Source organism: Carassius gibelio, chromosome B2, assembly GCF_023724105.1.
Source record: "Carassius gibelio isolate Cgi1373 ecotype wild population from Czech Republic chromosome B2, carGib1.2-hapl.c, whole genome shotgun sequence".
NCBI lineage: Eukaryota > Metazoa > Chordata > Actinopteri > Cypriniformes > Cyprinidae > Carassius > Carassius gibelio.
Window position 1 is genome coordinate 20,091,581 of NC_068397.1, and position 16,099 is coordinate 20,107,679.

At 37.9% G+C, this 16,099-nt stretch overlaps 2 protein-coding genes across 3 annotated transcripts; both read left to right on the plus strand.

Annotated features, from left to right (window-relative positions):
* The first annotated feature begins 1,452 nt into the window (after positions 1 to 1,452).
* Positions 1,453 to 8,127, plus strand: zgc:136930 (uncharacterized protein LOC563946 homolog). The gene is made up of 9 exons (XM_052547752.1): positions 1,453 to 2,135; positions 2,261 to 2,321; positions 2,443 to 2,538; positions 2,829 to 3,008; positions 3,105 to 3,230; positions 3,882 to 4,102; positions 6,681 to 6,718; positions 7,817 to 7,849; positions 8,000 to 8,127. The coding sequence occupies exons 1-9, from the start codon at positions 1,519 to 1,521 to the stop codon at positions 8,041 to 8,043; spliced, it is 1,416 nt and encodes a 471-aa protein (XP_052403712.1). The 5' UTR covers positions 1,453 to 1,518; the 3' UTR covers positions 8,044 to 8,127.
* Positions 8,128 to 12,053: 3,926 nt separating this feature from the next.
* Positions 12,054 to 14,396, plus strand: ccr9a (chemokine (C-C motif) receptor 9a). 2 transcript variants are annotated; one of them, XM_052549415.1, is made up of 3 exons: positions 12,054 to 12,221; positions 12,457 to 12,519; positions 12,671 to 14,396. In XM_052549415.1, exons 2-3 carry the CDS (start codon positions 12,469 to 12,471, stop codon positions 13,721 to 13,723), a joined length of 1,104 nt encoding a protein of 367 aa, XP_052405375.1. In that variant the 5' UTR covers positions 12,054 to 12,221; positions 12,457 to 12,468; the 3' UTR covers positions 13,724 to 14,396. The 2 variants fall into 2 exon arrangements, with proteins under 2 accessions (XP_052405375.1, XP_052405374.1); XM_052549414.1 differs by having other exon boundaries at positions 12,055 to 12,221; positions 12,668 to 14,396.
* Positions 14,397 to 16,099: the final 1,703 nt, after the last annotated feature.

A 16,099-nucleotide genomic window follows, 5' to 3' on the forward strand; every position in this document is an offset into this window, starting at 1 on the left:
CAATACAAATTTCAGACCAATAGTAACTAATAATATATTAATAGTAAAGTTGTAAAGTTGCATGAGCTCATTCTAACTTAGTGTCATATCAATTTAAATCAGTATTATGGTTTCTATGGCTAGGACCTGGAGTTTCTAAAATGATTAAAGTTTAATACTAATAAAAACAGTTTTAACAAAGACAGCACTAAGTCCCATTCAAAACACTCAATATTTTTTACATTGACCTTTACACTGATTTTTACAGTGGAATGCCCAACATTTCGTTCTTTTATTCAACTTCAATTTTCATTGTTATTCTGTCTATTTCTATGTATTTGTGTTGTCGTCCTATTTTTCATGGAATTTCATATGTTGGTATTAATTAATTGTTTGTAATGGTAACACTTGAACTTAAAATATCTTCAGCCGAAACTGAAATGGTTTCTAGAGAGCAAAAGGTTTTGTGAAAAAGGGAAGACTTTAAAATAAAAGTCAGTAAAATACACTGTTTAAAGGATTTGATGATTGCTAATTTAGTGAGTGTACATTATTGTTGTCATCATTCAGGTTGTATCTCAGCTTTAATGAACAGTTTTTTAAACAGAGCAGCTGATATTTGCCATAGGGATAGCAAGAATCTAGTGGACTGCCGAATCGCTTTCACTCCAGAACGGCGGACACACAGGGCTGCTGCTGTTGCAATGGAATGTTCTGTTGGCTTTCACTTCTTGTCAGTATATATTTCTTTGCTCCCAGTGACCATCTTCTGCCATTTTTGAGAGTACCACAATGCATGCACATGCATTCCTCTGTTCATAAACAAGGCGCAGTGCATGCATGTTCTGTGTCAGCAGCAGCACGCACATACATCGTGGTACTCGTGACGCAAAAACATAAAAGTTAGTCCTCTAGGACTCCACACAACAAAAAATACATGAATCTGTTAAAGATCCTATAGTATGTTTGAAGATAGAGTTGTAATATTTTTATAGAAAAAAAAAAAAAAAAAACTTTAAAATAGCTTGTAAATTATTTATGTAGCATTAATTGATAATTGGCTCTAAATGTTCCGTGGTTCCACAAGTGAAGACAGCAGATTTTTGGAAAAACTTTTTGAAAATATATTTTTTTTTTGGGGGGTGTGGGGTTCTGTCTGTTGAATCTACATGTGCAGAAAGTCTTAGTTTCCAGAAGTAAATCTTAGTATTTAGTAAGGTAAATGTGTATGACATGTTTGAAAAAAGGGGGGGATATTCATCATTCAGATTTTTCTGAAATGCAGCACTTAGATTGAAGACCCATCCTAGTAGGAAAATGTGCCTACAGGTCAGAATTTTTTGACATTTAACAGACAACCGACGCCATACCTCTACAATGAGACAAGTTACAGCTTATTCTTTCTCTGTGGAGTGTCTCTTTTTGCACTGCCCCCCTCCCTTAAGTGTATTTAAACAGCGATCATTAGTATCTCGCCCTGCCTGCACTCTCTGCTCAGTTCAGACTCTGATCCTTCAGTGCGCTTCATAGCTGTTTACCATGGCTTTGTCCATTTCCTTGGCCTCTTCCAGGATGTCTGGGGGATATGGAGGGTATGGTGCAAGTGGTGGAGCAAGACTGGGTCTAGGGCTCGGGGGAGGCGGTGGGCTGGGTGGAGGACTGGGCTTTGGAGCTGGTGGAGGTCTAGGCCTTGGCCTTGGTGGTGGTGCAGGAGCTGGTGCAGTATTGGCACTGGGTGGTGGTGGCGGTGGTGCAATGTTTGCCAGTCCTGCATTCACAATGGGTCGCGCCGTTGCTGCAGGAGGACTCGGTGGAAGCGCTGCGCTCGCTGCTGGATCAGCATCAGGTGCTGCTGTGGCCCCGATTCTTTCTAGAGCGGCCGAGAAGCACACACTGTCTGGGCTGAATGGCCGCTTTTCCACGTACATGGCCAAAGTACGGGCGCTACAGCAGGAGAACGCAGCTCTGGAGGCCAAGCTTTCCCAGCTGACTGGGGGCACGGATGTGTCCCAAGAGTCATCTGTGACTGCCACGGTGGAGTATGAGGCCCAGCTGAGTGAATACCGCAGCACACTGGAAACTCTCACCATCGACACTGTTAAACTGGAGATCGAGCTGGACAATGTTCGTGGAACTGCCCATGAACTGAAGGCTAAGTGAGTGTTTCCTTTTTTAATGGTATTAGAGCATTATATTTTATGATACTATTAAAAAAATGCTATTTAAACATTTAAAATGACACAACGTATTGTCAATTAATAACATTTGTATTTTTTCTAAGGCTTGACTTTGAACAAGGAGTGAAGTTTCAGCTGGAGAGTGACATTGCTGCCATGAAAAAGGTGAGAAGGATGACATTCAGTCACACAATGTATATCAAAACTGATCTGTTACTGGCTTAAATTTGAATTTGTTGTTCGTAGACAAAACTTTGACCACACATGTCTGTATCACTTTTTTTAGGACATAGAAATGGCATCTGACCTAAGAATTGATTTGGATGCCAAATACTCCAGCCTGAAAAATGAACTGGACTTTGTCAACCAAACACAAGAGGAGGTACAACTTAAAGATTTGTGTTGACTAAAATCTGAAATTAATGCATGGAGTAATCAACATAATATATATAAACATTTTTTAAAATTATTATTATTTTTTTTTTTACAGATGTATTCATATATAATTTGTTTCACACAACAGAGTTATAAAGTCACTTGAATATAATGCATCCTTGCTAAATAAAAGTATTACTTTTTTAAAAACCAAACTAAACAGTAGTGTATGGATAAAATGTATTGTATTGTTTACACTTAATATGCCACACTAATTTGTTATATCTGTCACTGTAGGAACTGTCATCTTTGCAATCTAAACTGGGCACAACAACAATGGACACTTCAGTCTCAATGATTGAAGTAGACACTGGGAAGTCCTTTGACATCTCTGCAGCTCTCAACAAGATACGAATGGAATATGAGAAATCTGTGCAGCAACACAGAGAGGAGGCAGAGGCGTATTACAAACTCAAGGTCTGCACACAGGAAGTGCTCGCATCGTCTATACCTATGTTCAATCATTTTGGCATTCCAACTAATAGATCTTATTCTATCTACTTGTGAATCCAGATGGATGAGATCCAGACGGCCAATGCCAAAAACACTGAGGCCATGTCGTCAACTAAAGCTGAGATCACAGCAGCCAGGAAAGAGATGCAGACCCTGAATTTAGAGCTTCAAGGGCTTGTGGCTGCAGTAAGTGATTGACTTTTTAAAAGATGCACTTTGAGATACAACAGATGTGTAATGTTTGTCAAACCCAGACACTTTGGACAGAGACAAAATGGAGTGCAGTTTAATCAAGGTATTTTTAGTGGTGTTCAGATGGTAAAAGTGCTCAACAGCAGCAGTTAACTTGAGATACAGTGTTCGTCAGCAGTGTGAAACGCTTCACTGCAGGTTCTCACCATTATAATAAACATCTCTTAAATAAATCACAGCTGTCTGAGACAGGAAGCTGGTGACATAGGAAGTGGTTTATTGATCTCAGCCGTTTCATATTGGCTGCAAAAGCCCCAATGCCACAAGAGAAGCTGAGCTGCTGCAAAAGAGCCAATTTCCCAGACAACTCAAACGTTTCAACTTCGAGTTTTCTGACATCATTTACAATAAATTCAGCGTCTGAAAATAAGAGAAGTCCAAATGCTGAAGAATTAGGTGGAGTTGTTTTGGCACTTTTAATGAAGCTGTATGGTAAAGTTGTAAAAGTATTCTTGGAAAAATTAATAAGACCATTCTAGACAAAATTGAAAACATTAATCTTTGAAACATAGCATACCCTGACCCTGTTTTGGAGACAAAACAATGTGTTGTTATAGGTCAGGAGATTGTTGTTTATGTTTTCAGAACATGAGTCTGGAGCAGAGTTTAGCAGAGGCCCAGGCCCAGTCCAGTGTGGGTGTTGCTGAATACCAGGCACAGATCGCTAGCCTCACATCAGCCATAGAGGTGGCTAAAGCAGACCTCCACAAACAGATCCTGGCCTATCAAGAGCTGCTGGACATCAAACTCGCCCTGGATGTGGAGATCTCCACCTACAGAAAATTGCTGGAAGGAGATGACTTCAAGTAACTATGGCATTATCATATGATTATTTATTTGGTGTAATGCAATTAGTTTATTTGGTTTAAGGTTCAAAAAACACATTATTTTTCACATAATGTACATTATTGTTGCTCCTCTATGCTCCGCCTTAATTTGAATGTGCCAATTAGCAGTTTTATTTTTAAACATTCATCTTAATATGGCAACATAATATTGCGATCTTCAATATTTCTATTAATAAATCTCTAACAGAGACTATCAGCCAATCACTGTGTGCAGAGTTAGTAAGCGCGCTGACATCATCCATAGCAATGAGGTCAATCCCTCCCTTTCTCTTAGCCTAAACGGGTCATACGATGCAGTTTACACTTTTCATTTCTTTTTGGAGTGTTAAAAGTTGTTTGTGAATAGATAAGATCCCTAAAGTTGCAGAGACTAAAGTCATAAACCCAATGAGATATTCTTTATAAAAGTTAAGACTCGTCCATGCCCTCCTAAAACGCCTCGTTTAAACACCCCCCCACTTGTCTATGTCTCTGTGTGGGAAGATTTGCATAACGCCACCCGAATGCTCACACAAAGAAAGAAGGTGTAACTTTGATTCATGTTGTGTAGACGCTGTGTTTAGTTTTGAAAGCAAAACTACTTTGTTTGGCCTTTCAAAAGAGGACACAAATAGAAATCAGTGGTTAAGTTGTATTTTCAGCACTGTACCAGGACAGTTCAACCCAAATATTCAGATGTGTGCAGCGCATTTTACGGAGGACTGTTTATTCATATAATGCGTCTGTGCACAAATTTTTCTAAAGTGGGGCAATTCTAACTTTGCAAGGACAGACTGGCACTTCTAACTGACGTAGGTAATTTTTTATATTAAAATTTTCCACTGATCGAGTTTTGAGCAGTGAAGAGTAGTGCTTGTTGTTTGTCGTTTCTCTTGTCACAAATGCAGACAAATTATTTTATTTTTATATGGCGGAATATGCAATGCAAAGCAACGCGTAAAAAGAGAGTATAAGTCATTATAATCAGTAATTATGTCCCCAGTGGATGCAATAAATGCCTAATTTGTAATGGGTTTTATTGCTTTTGTCTCATCGTACTGGGACACAGCATCACAGTATGGTAAGGGGCGCAACATTTCCGTCACATGTTTGAGGAATATGGCCAATCACAAAGCACTGGATAGCTGGCCAATCAGACCACACCTCACTTTACAGAACGATGAGCTTTGGAAAAATTGTCTGGAAAAAATGTTTCAGAAAGGCGGGGCATAGAGGAGCAGCAATAATGTACATTATGTGTAAAATAATGTTTTTTGTTTTTTTTACCTTAAACCAAATAAACACATTTAATTACAAAATGACCCCTTTAAGACTTCTTCTCTAAACTCTTAGCTTAAAACTTTTACTGTTATTTAGGAGAACTCAGTGGTAAGATAAAATGTTTTGTGAATACGTTCCTAGATTTTAAAACAGACGGATTCAGGCAAAATATTTTGGATGAACCACAATTTTTGCAGAAAATCTTACTTTTAGCAGAATAAAACACAATGGATCCATGCGAATGATAGCCTATCATAATCTATCATGCTTTCACAAGCACACAGACAGTAATCCAAATAGGCCTACATGCAAGATTTGCAAAAATACATAAGATAATATTAAGTAACATATATTTAAGAGACACTGTTATCTGATTTTGCTATATTTCGTCAACGAATATATTTCTGTCAGGACCACTATCATCAAAGATAATTTACAATAAGCATACATTATAAGTTGGGTGTATGGTTCTGTTCTTGGCAACATTCTGCTATTCTGGGCAATAGCAGATATAATTAATGTTTATTTTACATTAAAGTGATGATTTTATATATGAACATAATTCAGTGGTCTTACTCAAAAAGAAATATCCAATGCCAAGTCCTGACAAGGAGGAGTTGGGGATGGAGGTGGGTGATTAGCTCCTGAGCAAAATGATAGCTGCTGAAAAATAACTGAAAGGACCTTACAAAGGGAATTATGACTGGTGTCATATTTCTATAGGTAATTCTACGTGAATCAGCTGAGTGTCAGCTGATGCGAGCATGACTAACATGACCCGCCTTCTCTCTTCTGTGCCCCGCTGTAGTGCAAAGATTCATTTTGATGATACTAATTTCCTTTAATTCCTTTGAACTTAATCTTTCCAACTTTGTCTTATTATTATAATTAATTTATTGTAAAAAAAATTCATTCAAAAATCTAATTATGAATTTGACATACAAATGACACATTTTATAAAGTTAGAAAAACCTGGATTCACAATGGTACCCACGCAAATCATTTGTCACCCCCCAAAAAGCTAGCGTTGCCCCAGTGTATTATGACCATTTTCACCACTGAGTTTTCCATGTAGTAGCTTAATTATTATAGTTTACCATTACTTTCAGAAATGAAGTGGAAAGTATTATCCTAACACACTTATAAAACGGCTTGAAATGTCAAGTCAGCTATTATACAGTTTGGGGTGATAAATATAAAGGGTTTGTCTTTTGATTTGTACTGTTTGCTGTAATTGTGTTTTTAATTTTTTTCATTATTACTCTGTAACTTTCAGGGTGCCTGAGTTTACAGAGTCGTCCTACACTTTTTCAGGTGAGAGCTGCTTTAAGTTTTAATGTCTTTGACTGAATGGAAACCAAAAGCTTGTGCCAGTTTAACAAATCGAAAGGAAACAAAGCAGTGATGGTATCAAAAGCATTTAGGGACAGTCATCGGGGTTTTTTTCTGACTGCTTTGGAAAGCTTTTGTGGTCAGACGGTTATATCTTATTGAGTGTTTGCTTTGTGACTGTTAATCACGAAGCAGTTTCAATTATGAGCATACACAGCATGATTTTGAACCAACAGAATGTCTGTTAGTGCAGCTATGAGTTTTTTATGACAGTGATGGCCGAAAGATCTCCCTGCTATCTGAGATAATAGAAGACCAAAGTTACACTATACTATAACCATTTAAACACCCTCATGTTATTCAACCAACACCCCCCCCCATGAAGTTATTTTCTTCTGTGGAATAGACAAGGAAAATTTTGAGTTCAAGTGTAAAAATGTGCATTATTATTATTATTCACTTATAATCACTGTGACTACTAGATTTAGATTTAGTGAGAATCAGATCAGTCTGATTTGTTAATGTAACATTTAAACATGTTTGTGAAATGGATACGCAGCCCCAGTTATGTTACTTGGCCTTGACGTGACAGTAGTTGATCAATCTGTTTTCCCTTTTTTGACACATGATGAAGTGACGCACTTGTTGACATCTGGAATTTGCTAGTTCAGCTAAAGTGGAAATCTAGGGTTTTTATGGGGAAAACAGTGCTAATACATTACATTTGGATAAAATATAAATAGCACCATGATGTATTAAGGCTTTGACTATAGGCTTTCCTATTGAGTAGTAAAGTCCGGGGGCATCTGCGCTTTTCCATCCTGTAGGGAGGGCCCTGCCCCACACCAGCACCCCCCAGGACTCCCCCAATAAACCCTGCCCCAAAGGACATACAAACTAGATACATCCTGACAGGCAAGTTTTACTCTAACATGCAAGGGCAGAGTAGGACAGAAACTGCTTAAGGTTTATGAATGTTATACATTTGACAGATTATTATTAATGCTCATTCATTGTCTTTTTCTCTCTCTCTCTATTACTGTGTCTCTCTTTTCATTGCCCCTTTTTGTCTACCAACAGCTGGGCAAATAAAGGTCAAAGAAATTATTACAGGTACATATGCAATCATTTCAACCATTTGATTTGAAGTGAAATTCTGTTTGTGGAGTTTTTGAAATGCCCTTGCATTCGCCATGTGACTTTGCTGTTTCCATCAGTCATGAACAGTGCTGGCATGTGACTTCCCTAATCTTTCCTACACAGAGACATCAGTCATCTCCGATGCAGATGATACTGAATCCTCTTGAATGCCTCCTTGATGAATGCAGACCCCCAGCACAAATGTGAGGAGTCCCATCCTTGTTTCTCCAATAAAGCTGCATTTGGATGAACTCTTGTTTCATTATTCTCAACATACAATGCTAAGGCATTCTGTTTCAGTTTACTGCAAAAACAGGCCTTGTTTGCATAAAACAAATCATATAATTGTTTTATTACTACAGAACAACTCAAAATTAATGCTTTGGAGTCATCTGAATGAATGAAACTGAACTTTTCAACACTTTACAGTTGAAGTGGTGAATGCGTTTGATTTTTATGGTTGGGTCTATTAGATCCCTAAAGGGAAATATAGTTATTTTTACCTCATGTAAACATTCTTAAGTGCGTTCAGTAGCTTTTATTTGCCTTTTTGGGTTTACATTATCTTAACAAGCAAAGCAATTTAACATTAATTTCCATGTGTGTCTGTAAAACATAGAGGTAACATCCTAGTAGTTTTGTGCATGCGTGAACCATATTTCAGTTTTCCAAAAAGAGGACAAGTGGTCAGGGGGTTGGGTGTGGTTGGTGGTTAAATTAGTGCCCAAAGTAGTGCAATGACCATATCCCAAATATCAAAAATGAAAATATGTCATTTTCATACCTAAAATACATATTTTACAGCCACTGTTATGCATATGGATCATAAACACAGCTAAAAAGCTTTAACCCACGGGGAAAATCACAAAGTCAAACCTTTAACCCACGGGGAAAATCAACCCATTAACAGTTTAAAAGTAGCCATAGTTGAAAAAAATGCGGACTTGGCAACCCTGCATTCAACACGAGCTGCAGGAGTCAGATTTGATGATCACAGGTTGAGGAGAGAGAGATGGATGATTCAAAAGAGATTTAAATACTCTGCAACATGCTTTACGACATGCTCAGTAACAATTACACCGCGTCAACAACAATTAAAAGTTAATAAACTTTTATTTATAAAACTGAAAGTGAGCGCTGTAACACGTACCTCCATGTCGTGTAACGTTAAGATGTGACAGTATGCTGAAAATGTTGAATTCGGCTGCTCCGACATTCATTTGCCAAACAAGCCAGATAGCCGCTAAGTTAACGCACTTTACAGTTTGTTACAATTAACAAAAAAATATATACCATAGAAGTGTAAGAATGGCTCCCCAAACCCCAAATCCGACTTTAAAATGAAATTTTGACCTAGACTATCTCCGTGAATAATGGCGCCTGCTCGAGCATAGTCCTTGAGTCCTTTTTGCGCCGATAATCAACTGAGCTTCTTTTTCCACAATGCAAAGTATACGGAATACGGTAAAACACTTGTAAAAACCATATATGGAAAATTCCTTCAAAATGTTACAGTATATTGTACTATATTTTTACTGACATTTTTAAGTGTGTGACTTTTGTGTAATTACAATAACTATGTAATAACTAGGTACTAACCCTGAACCTACCCCTAAACCTAACCCTACCCCATGTAGTTACCTTGTGTTACCAGAACTTTCTTAGATAAATACACTGTATGTTCACTATAAGTACATGTTAGTACACGTACTGTAAAATAAAGTGCAACCGTAATATTTTATATTAATCTACACTTAGTGGTGTATCACTCCCTTAGATACAAAGATGCGATAAACTCCTTCAGAAGTCTTTTATAGTTGGTGTCAGACAGTTTTTCATGTTTGCTCTTTTGAGAAAATTGAGGAAGTCACACTTTGTAAAATCACGCTACCATCATGTCATTTGTTTTTCTCACTTTTTTGTTTTTCTTATTTTTCACTTTACCCCTGTGATGCCACAAGTGCTCATGACACTTTTCAAAACATCATGTGACTTAAAAGGGTACAATGGAGGTGTGGGCACTCAAACAAACAAGCCCCAAGCAGATATACACCTCAGTTCAACCATACTGTAGAGCAAAGAGTTAGAAAAACAAAAAGAGTGGGTGACTAAAACTAACCAAGCATGGCAGCTACAGACAAGCAGCTGGCTAACAACCTGAAATCTTTCTTTCGTCACTGCATATGTCAAATAATAGTATTCAAATGCAATTTTGGGTTTCTGCAAAGTGTAACTCAGTCGTGAATTAAAAAACCCTACAAACTTAAACAACAGTCTTTGGGGGGGGGGGGGGGGGGGTTGTGATTACAAGTGCTTTGTTCCTCTATATAACCTTGTGGTCTTAGCATGTCGTGCAAATGTTCACCGCAGAATGTTCTCAGTAGTACAAGGTACTAAATGACAAATGTTTGTCCCAATCAAACGTTGCCACAACCGTTACTATGATACAGTTTTGTCATGCAAACTGGTGTACCAGGAGGGACGCCACCTAAATCAAGCCGATTTTCACATCAGTTTGCACTGATTTAATGCAAGATGTGGATTGCATCAGCTTCTATTGACACTTCAACAATGCCTCCATCAGAGAATGATCATTTCAGGTTAGTGAAATAAACTACAGATGAGGAATCTGTAAAAGTTAGCTCTTTTAGAAGTGTTCAACACTGAAAGGAAGTCTAACATGAATCATATGCTATCTCCTCAACGGTTTTTCGAGTTTAATCAGGGCTCAACCACAGTTTGAGGAAGGCCTAGTAACTCAGATAAAGAGATACATGTGCGTGCATGTGTTCCATTTGACCTGGTCACTGAAAACTGACAAAAAAAGAGGAACAATTGGTTGTTGGCTTGTGTAAAGGACACCTATAGAGGCCACTGGGTTTAATTATAGACATGAAGAGAACATCAACACCCTTCACTACTTGTGGCATACACCTTGTTTCCATTTTTCCAACCTTTACCTATTCATGTAAATCAATATACCCTACAAACCATCGCACAAAAGGGCAGTTTTTACCAACACCAGTCTTATCAAACCATGACTGGAGATGAGCAATAAGATGAATTTAGCAATCAGTATTGCATTCTAAATGGCATCAACACATCCAAGATAACCTAAAGCTTCATGAAAATGTCTTGAGCCTGACCTTTACAACAGCACAACCTAAAGCTGTCTTGTGTATCTATGCTAAGCTTGCACTCTTTTATGTTTCATATTGAATTATTCCATGGGAGAATGTGCTGTACTGTGTCTGACGTGATAAAAAGGAAATGTGTCCTTTAACACAGGATATGGCATAATAGTGCACATAAAAATAAATGAAGTATGTGTCTGGTGAGACATTATTAATGATAAACAGGATGTCTGGGTCATGAAGATTCACACTTGAGCAAGGAACCAAACAGGCATTGACAACGTGCAAAAAAAAAATCTGCTTTAAAGATATCATCTCCTCGTGTTGTTTTTGATGTGTGTAAATGTAAATTAGAGTTAGCGAAAGTTAATGACTAAAACTTCAAGCGTTATTCAATAGCCAGGGTCAAAAGTTTGCATGCATCATCTTCGTTGCGCAAAAATATTTTCGAAAAGTTGCTGTGCATGTAATTGCTCAATTTCGTCAGTTAACGAATGGTCAGTTTTACTTGTGCCACAAGAACTGGAATCTGTCATGTCACTGCCACTGTGACTGACCACAGTCACAAACAAACCTTCAAAAAAGGGAAGATAAGGATAGTTAAAAGTGCTTCCCTGTTTTTCTTAAATAAGAGAGATGAAAACAAGAGCTCAGTATACGCAAACTAAAAATCGAATAAAACTCATCGAAAAACTTGGTTAAGACACTGGTGGAGGAGCTACTTCTTTTTATTTTCCTTTCTTTTTTTGAGTAGCACAAAGCACATTTAATTCCTGTAAGTACATTTATGCATACCTACAGATAAAGTTGCATGATGGTGTAATGATATTGAGGAGTGTTTTGACACAGGTGTGTGATAAGTGCATCACATCTAAAATGGAGTAATTATGATTTTGTGGCACATCAAAATATTAATTAAAAACATTATAGTTTCCTATTTTACGTTGTGCTATGAATAAAATGGGCTCGTAAACAAACATTTCTGATCTGTTCAGAGGTGGGCCTATGAAGGAGGGGGAAAAAAAAGTGTTAGAGTTCACACTCACTGTGTGCGTCACAGTGGTTAAACCTCAAGACCTTAAAAGCTTCTGCAAAACAGACGCTTTCCAGACGGCACCAAAAACAATGTGAAAGTGATCTTAGCAATCAGAAAGACAGCAGACAGCAGCTCATCTGTATTACTAGACCTAATTTTTCTCAAAGAACTTAGAGTAAGTACTGGCTTTAACTGGCTTTCTGTAACATTAAAGGAACATGAACTGATAATGAATTGTGATTTGATAGTGTTTAATTTCATTTAATGAGAACAAAATCAAAAGTCTGATTATTGATATGCAGTGTTTTTGGCTGTGGATATTTATGAATATAATATTTAGTGTATTCTGGCATGATAAAAGTGAATCTTTGTTAATATGAATATTTTTAAAATTTCTTCGTTTTTTTCAGAAAAGATCAACGATGAACATTACCGAGTCTGCGACCCCGTCGACTGGGCTGTCTTCAGAATATGTAAGTGGTATCTGATTATTTACATTGAGTGCATGCTGTCTCATAATGTTTGCATTCATGTTTAGCATCAACATGATTGCCCTTTATATGCAAAGTATCAGGTTTAATAAGATAACAGCTCAGTAAGACATGCTTTGCTGAATTTTAGCAGGATTATGGAGATGCTTCCACAACTATGGGCGATTATGAAGGTGGGGAAATATGTGACAGAGCAGCAGTGCGAGAGTTTCGAATGTACTATGAGCCAGCTCTCTATTGGATAATTGTGATTCTGGGAGCCATTGGCAACACTCTGGTGGTCTGGATATACACACACTTCAAAAACCGTCTGAAGGCGATGACAGACGTTTATCTACTCAACCTGGCTGTGGCCGATTTGTTCTTCCTCTGCACTCTGCCATTCTGGGCAGCCGACTCAATCTATGGATGGACTTTTGGCTCGGGCCTCTGCAAAATTGTCTCTGCCGTTTACAAAATCAACTTCTTCAGCAGCATGTTTCTACTCACCTGCATCAGCGTCGACCGCTACATAGTGATTGTCGAGACAACCAAAGCGCAGAACTCCAAGAGGGATCGTCTCCTGTACAGCAAACTCATCTGTGTGTTAATCTGGCTCCTGGCGGCCGTGATGTCTATCCCAGAGTTTCTCTTCGCTCGTTCGAAAGAGGACGATCAGGGCAATCACTTCTGTATGATGGTCTACTGGAACAATAAAAACAATCATACAAAAATACTGGTCCTGGCTCTCCAGATCTGCATGGGCTTCTGCATTCCTCTCATAGTGATGATCTTCTGCTATACCAACATCATCCGCACCTTGCTGAAGACGAGGAACTTTGAGAAGCACAAGGCCCTGAGGGTCATCTTGGCAGTTGTGGCCGTGTTTGTTGTCTCTCAGTTTCCGTACAACGGCATGTTGGTCTTCGAAGCCACTCAGGCAGCCAATACAACCATCACAAACTGCAAAGAGGTCCAGCGCTTTGACATTGCTGGCCAAGTTATGAAGAGCCTCGCTTACATGCATAGCTGCCTAAATCCGTTCCTATATGCTTTCGTCGGAGTGCGTTTCCGAAAAGATGTCTTTCGACTTTTCCAAAACCTTGGTTGTATTCCAACCGTCAAGAGCTCCAAGTTGCTGCAGGGAAGCTCTCATCGCCCCTCTGTTATGTCGGACACAGAAACCACTAATGCACTCTCATTGTGATTGGTGTCAGAACACTGTCAGTGAGGCATGCTTAGAAAAGGCTTCTGTTTTTCTGCAGGTGCTTAGCATCTGGTTTTCAAAGCAGAAGTTTGAGGTTCCATAGGAGGACTTTGCATGCTTGGAAACGAGCTGTCTGGTGGAGGGTGAAGTAACCTGCTCACCACAAATAAAATGGCTGCAGCCTTGAATGCCTTGCATAACAAGGGTTCTCTTTGTTTGACTGGGCCATTAAAATGAATGTCAAATCCTGTTCAAATAATTGTGAACTGTATGAACAGTGTTGTGGCAGGGAGAGTGCATTGTTACTGTTTTGCTCATTTAACTGTTACAATATTTTCCATCTCTTGTTCAGCATTAATATTTTCAATTCATATAAATGTTGTATGAGCATTGAATTTCTTCTAAAAGTGTTTTTCTTGCAAAAAAAAAAAAAGTTTATAATTGTTATTATATGAAGATATATTTGTCTTTTGTTGCTGCAAAAGTATAGCTGTGAATATTTTATTCATGATTTAAAGCCAGTTGTGTACATTCAGGATATTTGTGTCTATTTTGCTTTTGATTCACACCAAAAAATAAAATAAAAAAAGTATTAAGTATTTGCTGCTCATTTTGTAAAACGTCAAACAGTATATTAAATACAAAATGCCAATAAAACCTGATTTATAGGCTTCCTAATTGTTCTTCCATAATGCATCAACACATTTTCTCCATTATGCACTGTTATCATTAGGGACAGCATCAGACAAGCTGTACCATTTGCACACTGAACAGTTTGTCACCGGGGCAGTACCCACAAAATTAATCTTTTATCTACCCCTAAATGGTGCTTTAAGGTTACTTATACGCTCAGGTTACTATAAGGCTAAATAAGTCACTAAATAACGCGTCTTTGAGAATTATTTTCCATTAACAAGATTTATTTCACACTTTCTCTCCCACCTTGTCTCCAAACATATTTCTATTAATATAAAAGTGTGAATAACTAAAAAATTTTAATTTGATGCTATTCATTCGAATCTGGCAGATGGCCAAAAGTGTGTAGTGTGGCTTCAACCGTTGATTATGACGCATACTATCTGTCTGGTTTACTTGCTGTGGGTCTTGTGGGGAGACACTTATACTCTCACTAGAAAACAGACACGTGCTTGCACACACACACCATACACTCAAAAGTACCTTGAATTCAATGCACATACAGGATATGGCATTGAAAATCACATAATTTTCCACATTATATCAGTTTATTATTTTGATGATCTGCTGTTTTATTCATCTTATCTATCTACTGATTTAAACAAACTGCTGACAAAAGTTTTGTCATGGCTTTTTGTTTAAATTATGGTTTATTATTATTATTTAAAGATTTAAAATTAAGGGATAAGGGGTTATTTCAGTTTCTTTGCTTTTGAATACATTTGTGCAGTGCTGCAAGGGGCAGATAACCACAAAGCAAAAACACACCTTAAATCTGCCTGCAAGCTATACTCTCGACAGGAAGTGGCAGTGACAGACAAACCGATGTATGTTCTTTCCAGTGTGTGCAGGTACATGTGACCAAAGTCTCTTCGTGTGTCTGAGGCTGGCTTGTCAATCACTGATAAATAGAAAGTTATATCACTTAAGAAGTAAAATTAAAAAGTAGGCTAAATAAAAAAAAATGAAACGCATAATAAATTATAAACACTACAATCATGCAGTGACGTATCAAATCTGAAAACGTATTTAAATACTTTAATGGTTAAATGGTTTTAAATATCTTAAAACCATTTTTTTGTCTATAAGGCTCCCCCTGGTGACGAACATGCAGATTTTCTACAAGCACTAAACGTTTAAAATGTTAAACAGGTATTTTTTTTTTTTTAATAAAGTTTAAGATTAATAGGCCTACCGAGTCGTCTTCTAGCGTTTAGAATGATCCAAGCGCACAGATGATACAGCTAACAACATACACGTTTAATAAAAGCCACAAAAAAATGGAATCAATGCATTTTTTTTTTACAAACCTAATTTTCTGCCATGCCATTCACTCACAGTTGCTGATGATGTAGCTCCATAGATGACTGCTCAGGAATGAATGGATGGAGGCTTATTATTGCAGCGCGGGCGGCGTGAGGGGTTGCCATGGTTTCAGCGTGCAGTTATTTGTGTTGGACGAGGAAGCCTCATGTGCTTTTGTTCTTTACAGATATGATTACATTTGACGACATGTTCGCTCATCAAAACTCAGCGACCGTCGGGAACTTAGACGACGAAGAAAGAACTGCACCTGGAAGAACATTCCACGTGTTCTTATTTAGTCGAAAGGATCTATGATTTTTCTATGGAGAGCTCGAAGGATGAAATGAGCTGGAAGTCTCATGGAGTGGTTTGCAG

Excerpts from the sequence above, each read along its gene's own strand:
- zgc:136930 (XM_052547752.1), top strand. The coding sequence starts at position 1,519 with ATGGCTTTGTCCATTTCCTTGGCCTCTTCCAGGATGTCTGGGGGATAT. Across the intron at positions 2,322-2,442 it reads ACATTGCTGCCATGAAAAAG|GACATAGAAATGGCATCTGA; the intron begins GTGAGAAGGATG and ends CACTTTTTTTAG. Across the intron at positions 6,719-7,816 it reads GTCGTCCTACACTTTTTCAG|CTGGGCAAATAAAGGTCAAA; the intron begins GTGAGAGCTGCT and ends GTCTACCAACAG.
- ccr9a (XM_052549414.1), top strand. The coding sequence starts at position 12,469 with ATGAACATTACCGAGTCTGCGACCCCGTCGACTGGGCTGTCTTCAGAA. Across the intron at positions 12,520-12,667 it reads CTGGGCTGTCTTCAGAATAT|CAGGATTATGGAGATGCTTC; the intron begins GTAAGTGGTATC and ends GCTGAATTTTAG.